The sequence below is a fragment of the Macaca thibetana genome, chromosome 10 (assembly GCF_024542745.1).
Source record: "Macaca thibetana thibetana isolate TM-01 chromosome 10, ASM2454274v1, whole genome shotgun sequence".
In the NCBI taxonomy this organism is placed as follows: Eukaryota; Metazoa; Chordata; class Mammalia; order Primates; family Cercopithecidae; genus Macaca; species Macaca thibetana.
The window spans coordinates 15095162-15117105 of NC_065587.1; the positions used below are offsets into that span (position 1 = coordinate 15095162).

A 21944-nucleotide genomic window follows, 5' to 3' on the forward strand; every position below is an offset into this window, starting at 1 on the left:
ACAGGCATGCGTCATTGTGCCCAGCCCTATTAGAAACATTTTTTAAATGCTTAACTAGGCATGGTGGCATGCACCTGTAATCCCAGCAACCTGTAAAGCTTAGACCTGAGGATCTCTTGAGCCCAGGAGTTCGAGACCAGCCTGTGCAACATCGGGAGACCCTGTCTCCAAGAAAATTAAAACAAAAGTGCTTTAAGTGCTAACAAATCTAGTTGAAGTTCTAACATGGATTGTAGTTCTTGTTTTTTTAAGGTACTATGCAATGGCATAATGAAAAGTTTCCCGGCCAACTTTGTAAAATATTTTAAGAAAAAAATGAATTTTTTAAAGCATTTTTATTTTTTAATAAAGGCTATATTGTGTTGAGGGAGTGTGAGCCAGTAAATCAGGTTGAGCTGGTTCAGCTCTCAGCTCCTTCTGTTTGCTAAATGTGTAACCATGAGAGAATTAGAACTCCAATGCTCATTTTCCTTATCTGTAAAAATGGTGATAATAGTTCCTTCCGCCTAGGGTTGTTTTCAAGATTAGATGAGAAAATGAATATCAAATACTTAGTAGGCTATGATGTTTCCATTTCATTTCCTTGAATATTAAATATGTCACAATCTTATTCAAATTTAAATCATTCAGATTTGAAATCTGATATAAAAAGTTAATGAAGTTTCACTTTTGTGCAAATTTTGATTCAATATGAATCCCTCCAAATGAAAACTTTGTTAATAGTTGCCTAATTTCTTTTTCTTTTTTTTCTTTTTTTGAGACGGAGTTTTGCTCTGTCATACAGGCTGGAGTGCAGTGGCATAATCTTGGTTCACTGCAACCTCCGCCTCCGGGGTTCAAGCAATTCTCCACGCCTAGCGAATTTTTGTATTTTTAGTAGAGACAGGGTTTCACCATGTTGGCCAGACTGGTCTCGAACTCCTGACCTCAAGTGATCCACCTGCCTCAGCCTCCTGAAGTGCTGGGATTACAGATGTGAGCCACCACACCCAGCAATAGTTGCTTAATTTGAAAGCTATTTGAATTGCACGGTAATTCACATGGCAGATGTACTTTGAGCAGTTAATAGAAATATCTACTGACCTTTGATAGGCTTATTCTTAGATTACACTTTTTTCAGAACTATATCACTTACACTAAATGTTGACTTCATAATACTGTGAAAATTACCTATTTAAGTCTATGGAAAGTATTCATTTACATACCTTATCTGAAAATCACCCCCCCATTCAAAATAAATTGAGCCCAACCAGGAGTGATTAATATTTTTGTTTTTAAAACTATAAGGTCTTCAGAGAGAATGCAGTAGGAGATGAAGCTTTATATGATTTTTTTTTGTATGTAAAATCATGAGAGTTACAAGTTAAACTGTTTCTAATTGTGAAATGGATTAATGGTAATGTTAGATTTAAATATGGGTTTTTTTCTTCATCAAACCAATAATTGGAAATGAATGTACTTTTCAGTCTCTAAGTTTCATAAGAGTTCCAATCACATTTTGAATACAAGCAAATATTTGTTTACACTTGTGCCTGTATATAATCATTAAGTCAGTTAAACATTCTTTTAAGGGTTTAGATTTTTTAATATTTAAGGGTTTAGAATCCGACATCCTAAAATATTTTCTTTTTTTTTTTTTTTTTTGGAGACAGTTTTTGCTCTGTTGCCCAGGCTGGGGTGCAATGGCACTATCTCGGCTCACTGCCACCTCCATCTCCTGGGTTCAGGAGGTTCTCCTGCCTCAGTCTCCCAAGTAGCTGGGATTACAAGCACCTGCCACCACGCCTGGCTAATTTTTGTATTTTTAGTGGAGACGAGATTTCACCATGTTGGCCAGAGCGGTCTCGAACTCTTGACTTCAGGTAATCCATCCACCTTGGCCTCCCAAAGTGCTAGGATTACAAGCGTGAGCCACTGTGCCAGGCCTACTTTTTTCTTTTTTAAAACTTGTAAATTTTTTTGCTTGCTTGCTTGCTTGCTTTTCTTTCCCTCTTTTTTTTTTTTTTTTTTTTTTTGGAGACAGGGTCTTGCCCTGTCACCCTGGCAGGAGTGCAGTGGCATGATTGTAGCTCACTGCAGCCTTGACCTCTCAGGCTCAATTGATCCTCCCACCTCAGCCTCCCAAGCAGCTGGGAGTACAGGCTTGTGCCATCACTCCTGGCTAATTTTTGTGCTTTTTGCAGAGACAAGGTTTCACCATGTTGCTGAGGCTGGTCTCGAACTCTAGGGCCTCCTGGAGTGCTGGGATTAAAGGTGTGAGCCATTGCACCCAACCAAAACTTTTAATTATGAAATTATTTTAGATTAACAGTAAAGTTGCAAAAATATGCAAAAGGTTTCTGCATACCCTTCACCAAGTTCCCTAATGTTAGCATCTTACATAGTAGATGTATAGATTCTATAGTAGAATTTTCAAAATCAGGCAAAAAGAAAGACTGATACAGTACTATTAGGTAAAGTATAGGCCTTATTTTAAATTTCGTTTTTTTCAGTAATGTCTTTTTCTCTATTCTGAATCCCATACTGTAGTTAGTTGCTATGTCTGCTTATCACAAATATTTTAATAATCCTCACCTTGTATCTGAGGTACTTCTAGGCTGTAAAGAACAGAAAAAGGAAAAAAATTTGTATTATGAACTTGCCTTTAGATGATCACCACATCTCATTTACTGCTTCATCTGCTTATTCTGCCTTAACCTTCTGTGTTTGCTTTGGAGAATGACTATAACGTAGGCTCTTCTTCACTTGAAATATAAAGGTTATTTTGAAAGCAAGCAGTGTTTCCCAGAATATACATGTCAGCTCCAAACAAGCATAGGCTGTGTGACCCTATTTTGCTGCCTTGATTAAAACATGCACACACAGTACTATAAGGTTTTATTAAATACTTACTATTAGTTACAGTTTTGAATACATGAAGTTAATTTTACTCATACCACAAAAATTTCAAAAGTTCAGAAACTGGTGGCATCAGTTAGAAGATTGGAAGACTTTTTTTTGGAGAACCTCGCTTGCTCAAGAAGACTTAAAGAACAAATTGCTTACCTAACAACTTAGAATGAAGGAATCACAAAGTCATCGAAGCCTCCACTCCACCCACTCAGACTTGCCAATTTTTTAGCTACCTGCCACCTACCCCCTCAACTCTTAAGTCCTGAATAGACAATCAGTGATTACTGGGTACCACGAAAACCCATAACATGGAAGATAGATAACAAAAACAAACCAAAACCACCACCACCACCACCACCACGTTGCAGGGAGTAGGGACCCTTCCCCCACAATTACATTTACATCCTCAGAGAAGAAATTGTATTAACAGGAATGAAATGCTAGTTTGGGGGATGGGGGTTGAGTTTCAGAAAAGGAAAATGAGTCATTGAAATTAAAGACATGGCAACAAAATGAAAAACTTTATTTGGCTGACTTGAAGATGAAATTAAAAAAATAAAGGTCTACATCTTTTTTTTTTTTTTGGAATGGTGGCCTAGGCTAGAGTGCAGTGGTACAATCTCAGCTCATTGCAACCTCTGCCTCCTGGGTTCAAGCGATTCTCCTGCTTCAGCCTCCCAAGTAGCTGGGATTACTGGTGTGCACCACCACGCCCAGCACATTTTTCTATTTTTAGTGGAAACAGGGTTTCACCATGTTGGCCAGGCTGGTCTTGAACTCCTGACCTCAGGTAATCCACCTGCCTTGGCCTCCCAAAGTGCTGGGATTACAGGTGTGAGCCACTCTACCTGGCCTACAGTCTCTTATCCACAATTCCAAAATCTAAAAAGTTCTGAAAATTGTATTTTTCATAAATTTACAACACAACCTACTTCTATCCTTTATAGATTTTGCTAAAGAAATATCACTGCCTCAGATCTCATTGTATGTGGGTGGGATGAGGGGTGGGTATTACATTATGGGTTATATTCTATATTAACTTTCTAAAATTGTAAAAATTCTGATACGCATTTGGCCCCAAAGGTTTCAGATAAGAGATTAAGGACCTGTATCCTAGAAAAATGGAGCAAAAAGGCAGAGATGGGAAATACAAGAGAAGAGATGTGAAAATTAGAGGTCTAGAAGATCCAATAATATTGCTTCAAGAAAGAAAATGTATGGAGTGGGAATAATCACCCGATAACACAAGAAAACTTCCCAGCACTGAGGACATTAATTTCCAACTTGAAAGAGCCCACAGAATTCTCCACAAAATAGATGAAAATGAAACAAGTCCACACTGAGGCGTATCACTATCGACACCATTTTAGAACATCAGGTGTATTTGGATAGTCCTACAAGCTGCAAGAAAGAAGAAAAAAGACACATACAAGGAGATGGGAATCATGCCTTCAGATTTCTCAGCAGCAAGGCTAAAAGCTAGAAGACAGTTGAGAGTTATCTTCAAAATTCTGAAGGGATTCTTTTTTCCAACCTAGAATTCTGTGACCAGCTAAACTGTCATTAAACTGGGATGGTTAAATAGATATTTTCAGCCATGAATCAGATTTTCAAAAACTTTACTGTGCTAAACTGAATTTCCTATTTTGCTTCTTTTCTCTGTTAGCCTCAAAGAGATGAAAATAAGTAATGAAGACTTCTATGTGGGGGCGGGGGAAAGAGGAAAAATAAATATTGAAGAAAGTGGATAATCCACAAATCAAAATATTTCTGAATTCATTGAGAGATTCCTTAGTATCTACCTCAGAGTAGTATGTGTTTAATCTTAATCTGATAGACTTGGAAGGTTATACTTAATCTTGTATCACTCAGAATTCCCTTTAGATTATGATAGAACATTTGTTCACAATGTATAGTTAAAATATTTCCATTGTATCGTAGAGGAGTCAGAAAAATGAATCAATTTCCTAGTTATAAGTGTTTTAAAAGTTTGAAGTCATCAAAAAAAAGAAAACATTTGTAGTCCTCATTTCTAGGATGAGATTCTGAGACTTAAAATTCTAGTTTGCTATTAAGTGTAATTGGTGCCGACCTCCTGTGCAGTGTTGATGGCTAGCTCAGCTGCGCCAGGGAAGATGAGTTGTTTGAAGGGTAGATGTGTAGGTTCTAGCTGTATGATTGCGTCAGGCCAGCACTGCTGCCAGTCCTCGCTGTAAACTGTTGGTGAGCGGACTCCGTCCAGCCTCTTCTCTTTTATGCCTTGCCCAGTGGATACGTTAGGTTGGATAATGACCACAAAAGGGAAAACCACAACCTTGGAAGGTTGTTTATATGGTCAGTAAGGGTGCTCAGCAGCTAACAAGAGAAAATAATGCAAACCAGTGCTGTTATAGACTGAGCTTTTTCTTAGATCAGTTTTAACTGTCCACTTTTCACAAAGATAAGGCTTAAAAACTTTTATTTCCTTTTTTCTCTCTGATTTATATATTTCAGAAATTAGTAGTCTATATTGGGATAAATTTAAAGTGAGAATGTCAGGTGTGAGATAAGATCTCATTTAAGTACATTAATATAGCATGACCAATATTTTCTATTCCTATTTCTACTCTGTACAGAAAACCACTTTTAAGTCCCTATATCAGTTTAGTAGTTCTTTGGCTTTTTTCCTAATTGAATGTCAGCATCCCTTTGCTGATTTTCTTTTCTCTCCCTTTCCTTTCTCTGCATAGCCTGACCTGTTTCTCTTTCCTTAAGATATAGAACCCAGCCAGGCACAGTGGCTCATGCCTATAATTCCAGCACTTTGGGAGGCTGAGGCAGGCAGATCGCTTGAGCTCAGGAGTTTGAGACCAGCCTGGGCAACATGGCAAAACCCCATCTCTAAAAAATACATAAAAATTAGTCGTGTATGGTGGCTCGCACCTGTAGTCCCAGCTACTTGGGAAGCTAAGGCAGGAGGATCAGTTGAACCCAGAAGGTGGAGGTTGCAGTGAGCTAAGTTTGCTGTACTGTACTCCATCCTGGGCGACAGAGGGAGACCCTTGCTCAAAAAAATTTTAAAAAGGTATAGAACCCATGTCATCTCTAGTGTAGCCTTCCCTGTCTCTTACCCATGCCTGTCTCCACTCCCGGAGACTCTTGCTGCGTGAGATGAGAGTCCTAAGAAAGTAAGAGAGGGGTGGGATTCGTATGGGTTCTCGCTTCTAATGAGAAGAAGAGAGGATGAGTATGATGCTAGAAAGGAAGTGATTTCACGTATGAAGTTGGGCTGCCTAGTTTTGAATTCCTAGTCTGCTGCTTACTGTGTGACCTTGGGCAACTAACTGAACGTCTCTACATTTAGCATCTTCGCGTCAGTTGGAGATAACGGTATTATCTGTTTCATAGAGTTATTGCAAGGGTTAAAGAAAATAATATATGTAAAGTACAATATAATGGTTAAGAACATGCACTTCAGGCCAGTCGCAGTGACTCACGCCTGTAATCCCAGCACTTTGGGAGATCGAGGCGGGCGGATCATGAGGTCAGGAGATCAAGACCATGCTGGCTAACACGGTGAAACCCCGTCTCTACTAAAAAAATACAAAAAATTAGCCAGGCGTGGTGGCGGGCACCTGTAGTCCCGGCTACTCAGGAGGCTGAGGCAGGAGAATGGCGTGAGCCTGGGAAACAGAGCTTGCAGTGAGCTGAGATTGTACCACTGCACTCTAGCCTAGGCAACAGAGCAAGACTCTGTCTCAAAAAAAAAAAAAAGTGCACTCTGGAGGCAGACTACCTGGGTTCAGATCCTTGCTTCATTACTTACTTAGACACTCTTTCTATTCGTCAGACTCCCTATCTGAAATATGAGAATAAAAAGTAGTACCTACTATGTGCTTACTTTTTTTTTTTTTTAAAGTACCTACTCTGTAGGGTTGTTGAAATAATTACATTAATTAAAATGTAAAACACTTAGTTCAGAGTTTGGCAACTAGTAAACTATTTAATATTATTAAAAGACTTAGATCAGGGTCTGGCACTCAATAAATAGTTACTATTTTATAGAGATTCCCGTTTTTTAACCAAACTCTATAAGTGGAAAGAATAAAAGGTCTGAGGTTTACAGAGAAGAAAGCAAGTTTGAAAAGGTATTTGTAGAAAATGGGAACTCTGGCTCACAGAAGAAATGTGGTAAGATTGCTAGACCCTTTTTGATTTGGTGACCATGCATCTATTGTGCTGTTTTAGTAGTTGAGTGATTTTCCTCCAGCAGCTGGTACCTGCCCAGGTTCAAGCTTAGATAAAATTGGTGGTTGAAGTCATTCAGGGTTGCAGTTTTTTAGTCAGATTCAACCAAGGAGATTGAAACGACTGGTTCTGAAACCTAAATTTGATAGAAAGGCAAAGAAACACCTACAGGTAAGGACTTGGAGACAGGGAATTGTAGAGTCAATGTTTGTTGCTTCCAGTGAGGTCAGACAATTGATATGGTGGGGATTTTTGAGCAAACTGAAAAGTTAAGAATATTGTCTGTTCAAAAATGAGGTGTTTGAACTAGCCATTTCGGTGGTAATGACACTAACAAGTTAAAAATTTATGTCTTTCTAAGAACTAGACTATAGCGCATAAAAAGATAATTGTTTGCAGTACGTCTCTCATAGGGCTCATATCCAAAATTCATAAAGAACTCCTACAAATCATAAGCAAAAAAAGTCAACCTAATTAGAAAGTGGGCAAAGAATTTGCAGACTTTTCACAAAACAGGATATCAAAATGTCTAGTAAACATATGAAGCAGTAACCAATTTCATTAATCATCAGAGAAATACAAATGAAAACCACAATATAATTCCACTAACCAGAAGAGTTAAAATGAAAATAATACTGAGAACAAGTAGAACTTAGCTGGACGGGATTACTCACACCTGTAATCTCAGCACTTTGGGAGGCCGAGATGGGCAGATCACTTGAGGTCAGGAGTTCGAGATCAACCTGGTCAACATGACTGAACCCCATCTCGACAAAAAAATACAGAAATTAGCTGGGCATGATAGTGTATGCCTGTAATCCAAGCTACTTGGGAGGCTGAGGCACAAGAATCTCTTGAACCTGGGAGGCAGAGGTTGCAGTGAGCTGAGATTGTACCACTGGACTTCAGCCTGGGCACCAGAGCAAGACTCTGTCTCCAAAAAAAAAAGGGCGTGGGGAACAAGTAGAACTCTTACATACACTTGATGGGAGTATAAGTTAGTATAACCACTTTGGAAAAATGACAGTACTACTAAGGCTGAGCAGACACATATTCTTGCCTAGCAAATCCACTCATACATAAACATCATATATATATGTATATCTATCTGAAATACATGCTTGTGTGTACCAAAAGATATGTAAACAAGAATGTTCACAGGAATATTATTCTTAATATCCAAAACTGTAAGCAGCTCAAAATTTGTTTATACAATGGACTAAGAATGAATAAATTACAACAATATATGTGTGCATGTTACATTAATGTATAAAAGAAGTCAAACACAAAAGAGTACATATGGTATGATTCCATGTTTCTAATTAAGTTTACAAATGGCGAAACTAATCTAGAGAGTTAGAAGTCAGGATCGTTGTGACCCTTTGCCAGGGGAACTGTGACTGGAGTGGGCCCCTTAAGGTGCTCCTGGTATCTTGTTTCTTGATCTAATTTGGTGGTTACATGGGTGTACTTTCATTGTGCTTGTGCTTGTAATTTATGGTTTTTTGTTTTTGTTTTTGTTTTTTTGAGACGGAGTCTCGCTCTGTCGCCCAGGCTGGAGTGCAGTGGCCGGATGTCAGCTCACTGCAAGCTCCGCCTCCCGGGTTTACGCCATTCTCCTTTCTCAGCCTCCGGAGTAGCTGGGACTACAGGCGCCCGCCACCTTGCCCGGCTAGTTTTTTGTATTTTTTAGTAGAGACTGGGTTTCACCGTGTTAGCCAGGATGGTCTCGATTTCCTGACCTCGTGATCCGCCCCTCTCGGCCTCCCAAAGTGCTGGGATTACAGGCTTGAGCCACCGCGCCCGGCCAATTTATGTATTTTTATCTATGTATGTAAAACTTCAGTTTAAAAATTGCAGTAGGGCCGGGCGCGGTGGCTCAAGCCTGTAATTCCAGCACTTTGGGAGGCCGAGATGGGCGGATCACGAGGTCAGGAGATCGAGACCATCCTGGCTAACACGGTGAAACCCCGTCTCTACTAAAAAAAAAAAAAAAAACACAAAAAATGAGCCGGGCGTGGTGGCGGCGCCTGTGGTCCCAGCTACTCGGGAGGCTGAGGCAGGAGAATGGCGTGAACCCGGAGGCGGAGCTTGCAGTGAGCTGAGATCCGGCCACTGCACTCCAGCCTGGGCGACAGAGCGAGACTCCGTCTCAAAAAAAAAAAATAAAAATAAATAAATAAATAAATAAAAATAGCAGTAGATCAGAAGTCTTGAGAATTTGGTAAATGATAAGTCACTTTTTCTACATGCTAGATCAACTTAGAATTAAAGATTTCATACTTAAAAAAAAAAAGCAGGGGGTGTTCACTACAAGCTGCAAAATTAACCAGTCTTGCTTCTGATCTTAAATTGTGTCTTCAGAGAAGCAAAGAACTATCAAGAGCTATAGATAAGCACCTTGGGCAGCATACTTTGAAGTAATCATTAGTTTTCATTTATCCTGCCACTTCACATACATTATGACAGATTATATGGACTACATATAAAGTTATATATAAAAGTGTAATTTGGAGTTTGTGGAATCAGTCTTTTTAACTTTCCTCAGAGTGATACATTGTCATCTTGCAGACCAGATCTGATGGTTGTAAAGTTTGGTTGAAGACAAAGTTTTATGTGATCCAACTGTGAGATGTTAAGAGGCAAGTTTGAAGATGCTTGAATGAGCATTAGTTGTAATTGATGCTTGTTGCTTTGACTGCATGTTGGTTTGCTTGATGCTGTTTTAGTAACTTAGTGAGTTTCATCTTTAAATGGAATTTATGTTATTTAGTCTGCATTGTGCCAAGACTGATGATTGAAAACCGTACACTTTCACAGAACATTGCTTCGTAGCTCTTCCCTTTTCTGCTATTTTTATATCACATGAATCATTGCACATTAAGCCATCTGCAAGGCCTGAATGGAATGAGATAAAAAGCTGCCATCACTTAAATTGACACTTGAAAAGCTGATATTCATTTGGAGTTTATTCCTGATTATCCTTTATATTTTGAAGTTTCAAACTTCATTTCAAGATGGTTGCCAACATCTCTGAGCCAAAAGTATCTCTGATTCACAGCTTCTTTTAGCCTGAAAGTCAAAGGGAGGGGATTCATCCTGTCACCTAGCAGAATCTGTTGGGGACTCACTTCTGTCTCATTTGAGATAATAAGAACAGCAAGTTCCACTCCTGTTTTAAAAGTATGTTGGTTTAATCAGCTCAGCAAGCCATCCGGTTTTGCATGGACTTCATAGGGAATAGTAAAAACACAAGGCTCTTCAATTGCCAGATGAATACATCAAAATTGCATGCCTAGAATGTGTCACACCTGTTAGATATTTATCAGAAATTTTCTTAACATAACTTTTTTGAGGATTTAGTGAAAAACAATTAGATAAATGCATGCCTGGGATGTTGCAAAAGAGATTCATGATTAAAAATGAATATTAAGCCGGGCGTGATGGTGTGTACCTGTAGTGCCAGCCATTTGGGAGGCTGAGGTGGAAGGATCACTTGAACCCAGGAGGTTGAGGCTGCAGTGAGTTTTGATCTCGCTATTATACTCCAGCCTGGGTGGCAGAGTGAGACACTGTCTCAATTGAAAAATAAATAAATAACAAAATAAAAATAAATAAATGCTTGTCTGCCGTTTGCAAGAGGCCCTGAGTGGGATCGCGGCCCCTGTGGAGCAGGTCACAGCCTCTGCCGCGGTCCTCGAACCCCGCCACTGCGCTGGCCTAGGAGCCTGCCCCACCACAGCGGCTGGCAGCTCAGCGATCCGCCGGCAGTAGTTGCAGCCCCCGGGCCCTCTCACAGCAAGCAGCCGTGGGCCTCCTGGGGCAGAAGCCTGTGGGCCACCAGTATGGCCCTCAAGATGGTGAAGGTCATCATCAACTGCATGTTTGACAAGAACCTGCAGGACTTGGTCCGCGGCATCCGAAACCACAAGGGGGATGAGATTGAAGAAGAATGGGGATAGTGGCCACCAAGCGTCTGTCTTCGTTGAAGGATGCCCTTGCAGCCCTTGGGCAGTGGAAGCCTTAGAAGGTCTTCTACCTGAGTGACTGCCTGCCTGCCTCCCGGTGTGGACAGCAAGGCCGGCCTGAAGGAGAGCAGCCCTCTGATACCGCACCACTCCCAATACCAGAGGCTGTGTCGGGCATGAGGTGCCAGGAGGGCAGGGAAGTTAAGCAATTTGCCTGTGGGCACCAAGTCACCCTTAGCCCATGTCCCTCTCCCTGGGAACCTGAGTTCTTGCCTTATTGTTACACTTTTCCAGAAGTGATGTGGCTTCACCTGCCTCTGGCTTAATGAGATCATTTTTGTTCATCTCCATCCCTTTTCCCTTGGTTTTCATCATCTCAGAAGCTCTCCCTAACTGCTTTGGTGACAGTGTGTAACTAACTTATGTACTCTTCAGATTCCTTTTGAGTTGAAGGCATAGTTGATTGGCCTGGATTTTATTCTACTGAGCGTGATTCACCAGATTGGAAATGTGGTTTGCTTCCTGGGAGGACTTTTTCTGCATAGGCAGGATCTCCCAGTGCCCGTCCCTGCCCCTTTTAGTGCATGTCACTGAGCAGCCTGTTCTGGGATCCTGAGGATGGGCCACGGGGTCTGTCCAGTGGAGGACCATGCACTCTAGTCTGGGGCGTGGTTTTCAGGGCACTGTACCTGTCTTGACTGGGAAGCCCCTGAGTCTGGGTTTCTTCCTTTGGAATTGGTGTGAGTTGATAGTGCCTTCCCTACAGGCATGGGCCCATTCAAGTGTGTATTGGTGGTAGAAACATTTTTAGAGTAGTGCGGGGCCGTCCTTAAAATCCTAGGCTTCCTCGTGGGCCCTGCTATTGGCCAATTGGTGATTCCATGCAGGACACGTGGTGTCTGGGGGCCCTGGCTTTCTCATCGAAAGACCATCTTTATGGCCCAGAGGGTCCTGACTCAGGTGTTCGCTTCTGATTCTGGATGTTCTCTGCAGCTGCTGGAGTTTCCTGATTGGAGAGAAGCACATGACTGTTCAATGACAGTTCCAGTGGTTCCTCCCTCGCTGTGCCCCCCCAAACTCGCTTTTGAAAAGCAGCTACCATGTAGACCACATGTTGTAGGCTCTTCTTCCCACCCACTGCACCCGAAATGCACACTCTTGACAGTGTGCTTTTTCTGCAGCAGTATAGTTTCCAAAAAAAGTTTTTATTTCGTAATAGATTTTCACTTAAAACTTGAGTGTGGCGTCATGGAAACAGCGCTTAGCAATGATTTTGAAAGCCACATGGAAATTCAGCGTGATGGAGTGGAAATCGCATGAAGTTTGGGAGATCTGAGTCCAAGTGCTCCGACTGGCTTAGTGGGGTGGCCCACGGAGAGCCCCTGTTCTGTCTCCTCCTGTGTATCGTGGGGACATGGGATGCGTTGCCTCCCTCCTCGTGGAATGGTGCTGAGGATGCTGCAGCAAAACGTGCTTTTCCGCAAGCGCCAGAGTGCTCAGAGAGGTGGTTTAGTTCACTGTTTTCCAGTCCACAGGCTGTGACCTCTTAGTGGGTTGTAAATTCAATTTACTGGGTTATGCTAGGTAAGAAAAAGGAAAACAAACTAGAAAATACCAGCGTGCAGGCACATACAGTAGCTGTCCTGTCTTGAAACTTTGATTTCTGCATATGATTCTTGTGTGCATGTGTGAGCATATTGGGTTACCATGCACAACCCATTAAACTGAGTCCAAAAAGTAAAAAATAAATATAAATAAATAAATGCATACCCACACTCATTTATACTCTTTAACTGTGGATATGTACAAATCTTGCATTTTTAGGTTGAGTAGCAGATGAGTCAGGGTCTCTAAAGCCTTTTCCTACAGTTAGATTCTCTCAATGCACTTTGCTCTGGGCTGCAGAAGGTTGGGTTCCCCTGGACTAAAGTTAGCTGGAATTGCATAAGTTAGGGAGGAGAGTACAGATTTGTTTCAGAGTAAAAAGCTTCTTGGCCAGGTGCGGTGGCTCACGCCTGTAATCCCAACACTTTGGAAGGCCGAGGTGGGCAGATCACAAGGTCAGGAGATCAGGACCATCCTGGCTAACAGGGTGAAACCTCGTCTCTACCAAAAATACAAAAAATTAGCCGAGTGCCTATATAGTCCAGCTACTCGGGAGGCTGAGGCAGGAGAATGGCGTGAACCTGGGAGGCGGAGCTTGCAGTGAGCCAAGATTGCGCCACTGCACTCCAGCCTGGGCGACAGAGCCAGACTCCGTCTCAAAAAAAAAAAAAAAAAAAAAAAAAGAAGCTTCTTCAGTTATTGCTAGGTTTTTCCTCTTCATAAATAATATCATTATAATACTTTGGCAACATAGTAGTAATAACTCTAGAGCTAATAGAGGGAATGAAATATAGAAATATTTCCCTATTTCATTTCCTTGAGAGAGCCTGAGATCATAGACCAAAAAATGAAGTGACCTCCATAACTAAGTATAACAGACTCTCTATTTTCAGAATAGAAATATCTTAAAAATAGAAAGTTCTAAAAGTCTAAGAATAAAGGAACTATTTTTGTATCTTCAGTTATCCTAATGCATCTTCATGTGATCTTGGACAAGTCACTTAGTACTTCTGTGTACCTCAGCTCCCATTTTGCTAGCATACTGTAAATACTCAAAACACCAACATTTTGTTTGTAGATGGTAGCATTTAGAACATTAATAACATCTTTGTGTTTTTTGTTGTTGTTGTTTTTGTCTTTGAAGGGACTACTGTAATTTTTGCTTAAACATACCCTGTTTGGGGATGATTGCTGTGGGGGGAACATTAATTATTTTAGAGTAATTGTGTTTAGTTTTCATTCTTTATTATTTATTTCTTTGCTTAGCAGACAGAAGGTGGAGCACAGACAGACGGCCAGCAGTCACAGACACAAAGTAGTGAAAATTCAGAGAGTAAATCTACCCCGAAACGGCTGCATGTCTCTAATATTCCTTTCCGCTTCCGGGACCCTGACCTCCGGCAGATGTTTGGGGTAAGTCTCTGAAGTTTTTTTATGGATTTTACAATTAAAGTAGATTTTAATCCCCCAGGTGTGTTATTAGTCATTATTACTTTAGGCTTAAACTACAAATAGATTGAGAAAGATTCTGAGATAAATCGGTCTTTTCATCAGTCTTTAGAAACCTTTTTCTATCATCCAGTCTGCTCTAGACATAGTCTTGCAGGTTGCTGCACGCATAAGGTGGCCCTATGACCCAGTTTGCTGTGACTGAGGGGCTTCTTGTGATGGGAGACTTTCAGTGCTGAAACCAGCATGGTCACCCTACTCACCTACCGAACTCAGTAAACATACCAATAATATGCTTAGTTTCACCTGAAAGAGCAAACGTGCATATTCTTTTAGAGCAATGATTCCTAAACTTGTTTGCACACTGGAAATTACCTGGGAAGCTTAAAAAATATTGATGTCTATGTCTCACATTCTAGGGTTGTGATTTAATTGGCCTGGAGTGTGGCTTGGGCTTAGGTATGTTTACAAGATCCCCAGCTGATACTCATGTGCACTTAAGCTTGGGGACCACTGCTTATTCATCCTGTCGCCTTCTTAGTTTTTTCCTTTGCCTTCCATGTAAGCCCAGCTCAGTACTGCCTTCCTCTCCTCTTATCTGCCTCAACTGCAAGACCAAAGAAACTAGATTCAGGGATGCATTATTGCCACTCTCTACTTAGCTTTGTAATGTCTAAAAAGATTCACGATGTAGAGAATACAGGTTTAGAGGTGGCTCATTAAAGTGGAAAGAGTATAGATTTTGGAGTCAAAGAGTCTGGGTTCAGATTCTATTGGCGTGTGAACTTTGGGATTCATGTAACCTTTTTGAATTTAAATATCATATTTGTAAACATAGAGATAGTAATCTCTGCCTTTCAGAGTGTTATAAATTAAATGAAATAATATTTGTGAAAACAGTACCTCAGTATTTTGTTTTTATAATACTTCGTTGCTCGTACCCCACAGTGTCAAAACCAGTATCTAAAATCATTGTAGAGGATTGGTTTACTACCTCTGATGTATTCTTTCAACTGTTTATTTCCTCCTGAATCACCATCATGAAAAAAGTTAATTGCAAAGATTTAAGTTGTTGGGAAGTGAATGGCTGCTAAGGATCTTAATTTTTTCTGAGCCTGTGTGTTTTTGCTTTTTGAATTTGACCAAACTCTTAACCCAGAGATAATCAATAGGTTTTGTTTTGTTTTGTTTTGTTTTGTTTTTCTAATTCCACTAGGATAGCTGCCTGGTACTTTATTAGAAAAGCAAATGCTCTTCTTTGAGTCTTTGTGCCCACTTCATGGTGACAAGACACTGGGGCAACATTCTGTCATTTTTAGCTGACTACCTGGATATATTTTCCACACTAAAGAGAAGGCCAGAGTTGATGTTCTTGAAGTATTTGGAGAGCTTTACACAGAACGTGGTAACCAGATATTTTCCATTTCTTCAGAGAAGAGAACAACAGAAAATAAAGGGCAGCATAAAGGACTTGGGTTATGCAGAAGAAACTTCTCGGGAGCCTGAGTTATTAGGCTCTCTACTGAATTATCAGAACTTATATAAAATCTTAGTCTCTGGAGGTCTGTGAGAATGGAGTACATTCTCATCTGCCAGAGGTTTGTTTTCTCTTGAGTCAGAAAAATAGCGTCCATTGCAGATCTGCCTGGGCCAGTTAGTGATTTCTTCAAATGTATTATGCCCTTCTCATAAGGCATAAAGTGCAAAAGAAATAACTTTTTCCTTACCAGAGATACCTAGTTGCTTTATTTTCTTCCATATTGTGACTCTCTATTACTTAGAAGAACAGTAGCCATGGTAAAGAGCAGGCATTCCACGCTCCGTTTCATTAGCTTCATAAACTTGACGAATAGCGTCTTTTAGCCTCATTCTCCTTAACCATAAAAGGAATGTGATCCTTACTCCAGAAGGATATTATAAGAATGCACTAGAAAATATAAAACAAAACAAATTCCAAAGCACCATGCAAATCTTAGTTTTATAGGATAAGCATAAATGTCCTCCCATGTAAAATAAGACATTTTCCTTTTTCCATGGTTTTTCTATTAAACCAAACCAAGATGTCTTACTGTAGAAAACTTGGGTTATTAATACAAGTTTTTTGATAAAGATAGTAATGATTGAATCCAGTGGAACGGCATGATTTCTGTTTTGCTCTTTCCCTTTTTCAGTTTTTTTCACATTTCCCAAAGTCTGCTTTGAAACCCAAGTGAAGTAGATAATCAGGTATGACTCCAATACTCAGAGGGAAATATGAGCCAAAAAGATATCTGGAAATTTTCTGCATGTACCTTCAATTCATTTCATCCAAGCATTGATTAAAACAGTTTTGTCTCTTTTTATATACTTTCCCCCTAAATAATGATTGTGTTTTGTGTAACCCTCTAGTCGGCTATTTAGCTACATAACAATAGAGTTTAGGCTTTGTGTCTTTAGTTTTTGCTTGCTTTTCTGAATGTTAAAATGTTTAAAGAATTACTAAAGAGAGGTGTTATTTAAAATATTCTTGATGTTTGTTGTAGAAATATTAAAGTGGTGAATAGCATGTAGCCTATAGAAGTGGTAACACAGATATATATTGACTTAGATAGTTGTTCATAATCTATTGCTAAGTTAAAAAAATAAAAGCAATATATGCTTTGGGAGGCTGAGGCGGGCGGATCACATGAAGTCAGGAGTTCGAGACCAGGCTGGTCAACGTGGTGAAAGCCCCTCTCTACTAAAAATACAAAAATTAGCTGGGCGTGGTGGCGGGCACTCGTAATCCCAGCTACTCGGGAGGCTGAGGCAGGAGAATAGCTTGAACCCAGGAGGCACAGGTTACAGTGAGCCAAGATCGTGCCACTGGACTCCAGCCTGGGTGACAGTTCAAGACTCTTTTTTTTTTTTTTTTTTTTTAAATAACAAGCAAATTATAGAATGTATCTGATGTCTATGGTTACTTATCTCTACATGCCTGAGGTAAAGCCTGGAATGCTGTGTACTAAAACCTATCGATGATAGGATTGCATATGATTTTTATTTTTTTGTGATGGAGTTTCGCTCTTGTTGCCCAGGCTGGAGTGCAATGGCGCGATCTCGGCGCACTGCAACCTCCACCTCCCGGGTTCAAGCGATTCTCCTGCCTCAGCCTCCTGAGTAGCTGGGATTACAGGCACATACCACCACGCCTGGCTAATTTTGTATTTTTGGTAGAGATGGAGTTTCTCCATGTTGGTCAGGCTGGTCTCGAACTCCTCACCTCAGTTGATCCGCCTGCCTCGGCCTCCCAAAGTGCTGGGATTACAGGCGTGAGCCACCGTGCCCGGCCGCAGATGATCTTTATTTTCTGTTTTCCCTTTTCCTTTTGTTTATGTTTTCTGCTTTTCATATAGTGAATATACTTTGTATTAAAAAAAGGAGGGGAATAGCCTTCTATAGTATATTATTCTACTTACTAGGATTTGCTTTTCAAATGAGACTGTTTTAAAAAATAAAGAGATGTAGTTAGGAAAATTCCAAGTTCTTGTCCCCATACAACATCTAATGGGCTAACACTGTGAATAACTTTCAACAACAGCTTCCACACAGAGAGGTGGATTAATTGCCTGAGTGAGTGAACTGAGAAAGGAGAAACTGTCAGCTCAGCAATGAGGAAAAATCAGAAACTGCTATTGGAACTTACTAACAAATACAAACATAGAAGTTAAATAAGGAGTTTACAGAAGAAGAAAAATAAACTATTCCCATTTCAGAAGAGAACAAAATATGTGGATAAAAACCTGACCATAAGTAAATGTTTTTATTTTTATCTCTGCAGCAGTTTGGCAAAATCCTAGATGTAGAAATAATCTTTAATGAACGTGGCTCTAAGGTAAGCTCCATTTCAGTGTCAAGTGTGCTTGATTTCTTTTTGAGTTTTGTGTTCTTTTAAATAGCAAGTATTCAGAAAACATAAACTGTTTTCAAGCCTGCATAAAAGTATCCTAAGTCCCCGTCTCTACTAAAAATACAGAAAAATTAGCCGGGCGTGGTAGCGGGCGCCTGTAGTCCCAGCTACTCTGGAGGCTGAGGCAGGAGAATGGCGTGAGCCCGGGAGGCGGAGCTTGCAGTGAGCTGAGATGGCGCCACTGCACTCTAGCCTGGGCAACACAGCGAGACTCTGTCTCAAAAAAAAAACAAAAAACAAAAGTATCCTAAGTGTCTACCTTAAGGTAGATTATCTCTAAAAATAAACTACCACATGGCCAAACTTTATTCTGATACTTATACAGGGGTGGAGGGCTGATAAAGTAAGAAGCAGAGAAGGTTGAGGGAAGAGTGGGGCATAAAGAACACAGGATGAAGGAGATGACAGTGCTTTATGAGCCTTAAATTTGGCCTCAGCTTTCTCCATTTAAAGAAAGAGCACAAAGACTTTAAAAAAGTGAAATTCTATGAGAATTCTATTCTGAATTCTATCAGAACAATTCAGCCAAAATCCAACTTCAAAACAACATACTTAGAACAAGTTTAATGCTTTGATTATTCAGTTAACTTGCAGTCTCTTTTGAAAATTGTGATAACACTTAAACAGAGTGAGAAATAACTGAGGAATTTAGTATGAACTGATTTCCTCCTTTAAGTTCTACCCACATAGGCAATCCTCAGGATGTAGAGTCACCTAAATCACAAGTACAGTGAGTTAGATTTTTTTGCATAAGAATGAAAGTATGTGTGTACTTTTATGTGTGTATTTTCCTCTAAATGTGTTCTATATAAGAACTGAAGTTTTTAATTAAAATTTATTTCCCCTATTAGGCTGGGCGGGGTGGCTCACGCCTGTAATCCCAGCACTTTGGGAGGCCGAGGCGGGCGGATCACCTGAGGTCAAGAGTTCAAGACCAGCCTGGCCAACATGGTGAAACTCCGTCTCTACTTAAAATACAAAAATTAGCCGGGCACGGTGGCACACGCCTGTAATCCCAGCTACTCGGGAGACTGAGGCAGGAGAATCACTTGAACCCAGGAGGCAGAGGTTACAGTGAACCGAGATTGTGCCACTACATTCCAACCTGGGCGACAGAGCAAGACTATCTCAAAATAAATAAATAAATAAAAATTATTTCCCCTATTTACTATTTTAAATTCCCAATCTGTATGATTTAGAATTTCCACGCATTAAAAGAAACAGCAATGTTTATAGGAACAAGGGAATAGCGAAGTCTTATAGTGGTGTTATTAAAAAAAAAGTTTTTGATGAACTGAATTTTTGGACATGTTACTTGAGAGTTTTCTCACTGCTTATTAAATGAAATACATCCTACTGGAACCATCAGCCATAGCCAAGCCTATAAATATTTACCTTGCTGTTGCTACTTTGATTTGTTAGATTAGAGCAATTTTTTACTTAATTTTCATTTGGTCATCACTGAACTTTGAAAATAGCTTTTGGTTATGGTTAAATCTCTTAAACATGTAATTTGAGGGAAAGCTAAATAAAGCCAATAAATGAGCTAATATTTACCTCTCCAATTTCATACTCCAAATTCACCATACTTTGGGAATTGATAACAGAGTTTATATACCTCCTGCCCCCATCTGTACACATAAAAATGTATGTGCTGTTCTAATGCTACTTATTATTGCCTTCCTTTGTAGAATGTATCAACACTAAAAGTATTTAATTCTGACTATAATAATTATTTGTTAATTATTAAAGAGGTAATTATACTCTAAGCTTCCAGTTTTCAGTTAAAACAAAAATGATTAATATGCCTATACAGAACTTTCTCCAGCACTTGGTAAGTATTTTTTAAAGTGAAGTCTATTTAGAGTGCAACCAGTAAACTATGCTTGTAATTTTTCTCACAATGGATTTCTGTTCCTTTGTTGCATTGTTTGTGTTTATTTTGTGTGATATTTTTTAGCTACAAGGTGGGAAAATGACAGTGGTTTAGAGATAAGAAGCACATGAGTGTAAATAAATATATGGAGATTATTGGCCACTCTGTAAACTATCTGAAGTAGTAGTTTTAAATATTTTTACTTGTGAGTGTATGTACTTAAAATATTCTTAACTAGAGTCTAACAACTAGAAGGCCAGTGTAGCTTCATCAGGCATTGAGGACTTGTTCCTTACCAAGAAAATAATTTGAATTATTGTGAAGCAAAGGAAATTGATCTTTCTTGAGGCTTATTTCATTGACTTTAAGAATTTGCCTGCTATCAATTTCTTTTTCTTTTTCTTTTTCTTTGAGGTAGAGTCTCACTCTGTTGCCCAGGCTAGAGTTGCAGTGGCACAGTCTTGACTCACTGCAACCTCCGCCTCCTGGGTTCAAGCGATTCTTGTGCCTCAGCCTCCAGAGTAGCTGGGATAACAGGCACGCACTACCACCCCTGGCTAATTTTTGATATTTTTAGTACAGACAGGGTTTCACCATGTTGGCCAGGCTGGTCTCAAACTCCTGGTCTCAAATGATCTGCCTGCCTTGGCCTCCCACAGTACTGGGATTACAGGTGTGAGCCACCGCATCCTGGCCCCACTTTGTTTAACATTTACCTCATCCAGTTACTTCTCCCGTGTAATTTTCATTTGAAAGTAATGACATGAGCTTTCTTTTGGGAAATCTAAAAGCATAGGCTGCTTCTGTCAGCTTGATGCTGTATCCTCACTGCCCCATTTTTCTTTGGGCTGCTAAAGGGTTCACAGACTCTGTACTGATTGGTAAATGTTTTAAAAACAAAGCACAGAATTCAGAATTGCCCTGAATCTGCCTTCAAGGACTGATAAAAACCTTGTTTTTGTCCTTCAGAGCTTTCTTAACTGCTACCTAAAGTTCTTTGCTGGAATGGGTGCCCTTGGAACTGTTCTGAGGCTCCTAATAGAGATTTACTTTGGAATCAAACCCATGAATGCCTCCTCTGGGATCCACCTAAGATAAATTAATGAGCAGTTTCTGTTTTGTGAATTAAGTTTAGTGTCCTATTCCTTTTATATGTTTGAGGTTGACTGTAAAATTACATAATATTTTGAAAATAACCAGAGAAAAGGAGGCTTTATATAGTCCTGTTGTGTAGTGAAGAGCTCCTCTAACTTTCAAACAGAGTGCTTTTCTGTACAGAAATTAGCTTTATTGAATTTTTTTAGAGCAGTAATGGAAAAACTCGTCACAAAATAACTCTAAGATAGCAATACTTACATGTAAAACCGTGTTTAATCAAATTGTTCCAAAACAAAAAGCAACTCCTTCCCGTATCTTATTTTGTATAATAAGACCATCACCCAGGGTTTTAGAATATACCCATTTGAAAACATGAGTAGACGGTGTTCCACTGCCATGATCACAGCCTCCTTGTCTGCCAGTATTCTTCTTTTTCCAGCTTGCCTTTAGAGTAGAATTACTCTATAGTAGTTTTTTCTTTGTTGTTGACTAGTTTTTCCTTTTTTCCTTCTTTTACCTTCATATTCTAGATTTGGTTTACTTAGATTATGGAATGAATATACATCATATTTGTGCACACACATGCATACATATATGTTTAAATTATTTCATGTGAATTTTAGTCTTTTTACTCCCTAATCCTTTGTAAAAACATAGAATCAGCTATCCTGGCTAACACAGTGAAACCCTGTCTCTACTAAAAATACAAAGCAAAAAAAAAAATTAACCGGGCGTGGTGGTGGGCTCCTGTGGTCCCAGCTACTCAGGAGGCTGAGGCAGGAGAATGGCATAAACCTGGGAGGTGGAGCTTGCAGTGAGCCGAGATGGCATCACTGCACTCCAGCCTGTGTGACAAAGTGAGACCCAATCTCAAAAAATAAAATAAACAAACAAACAAACA

The 21944-nt window shown here is 39.9% G+C and overlaps 1 protein-coding gene across 31 annotated transcripts in view; it reads left to right on the top strand.

Moving 5' to 3' along the window:
* Window positions 1-21944, top strand: part of RBFOX2 (RNA binding fox-1 homolog 2) — a 296547-nt gene that overhangs the window by 238811 nt on the left and 35792 nt on the right. For 17 of the 31 annotated variants that reach the window (XM_050806250.1, XM_050806254.1, XM_050806236.1 and 14 more), the window contains 2 exons: window positions 13959-14105; window positions 17941-17994. In XM_050806250.1, the coding sequence (XP_050662207.1) occupies window positions 13959-14105; window positions 17941-17994 (201 nt within the window). The remainder of the gene's footprint in view (window positions 1-13958; window positions 14106-17940; window positions 17995-21944) is intronic. The other 14 variants (XM_050806251.1, XM_050806255.1, XM_050806258.1 and 11 more) reach the window with 1 other exon arrangement.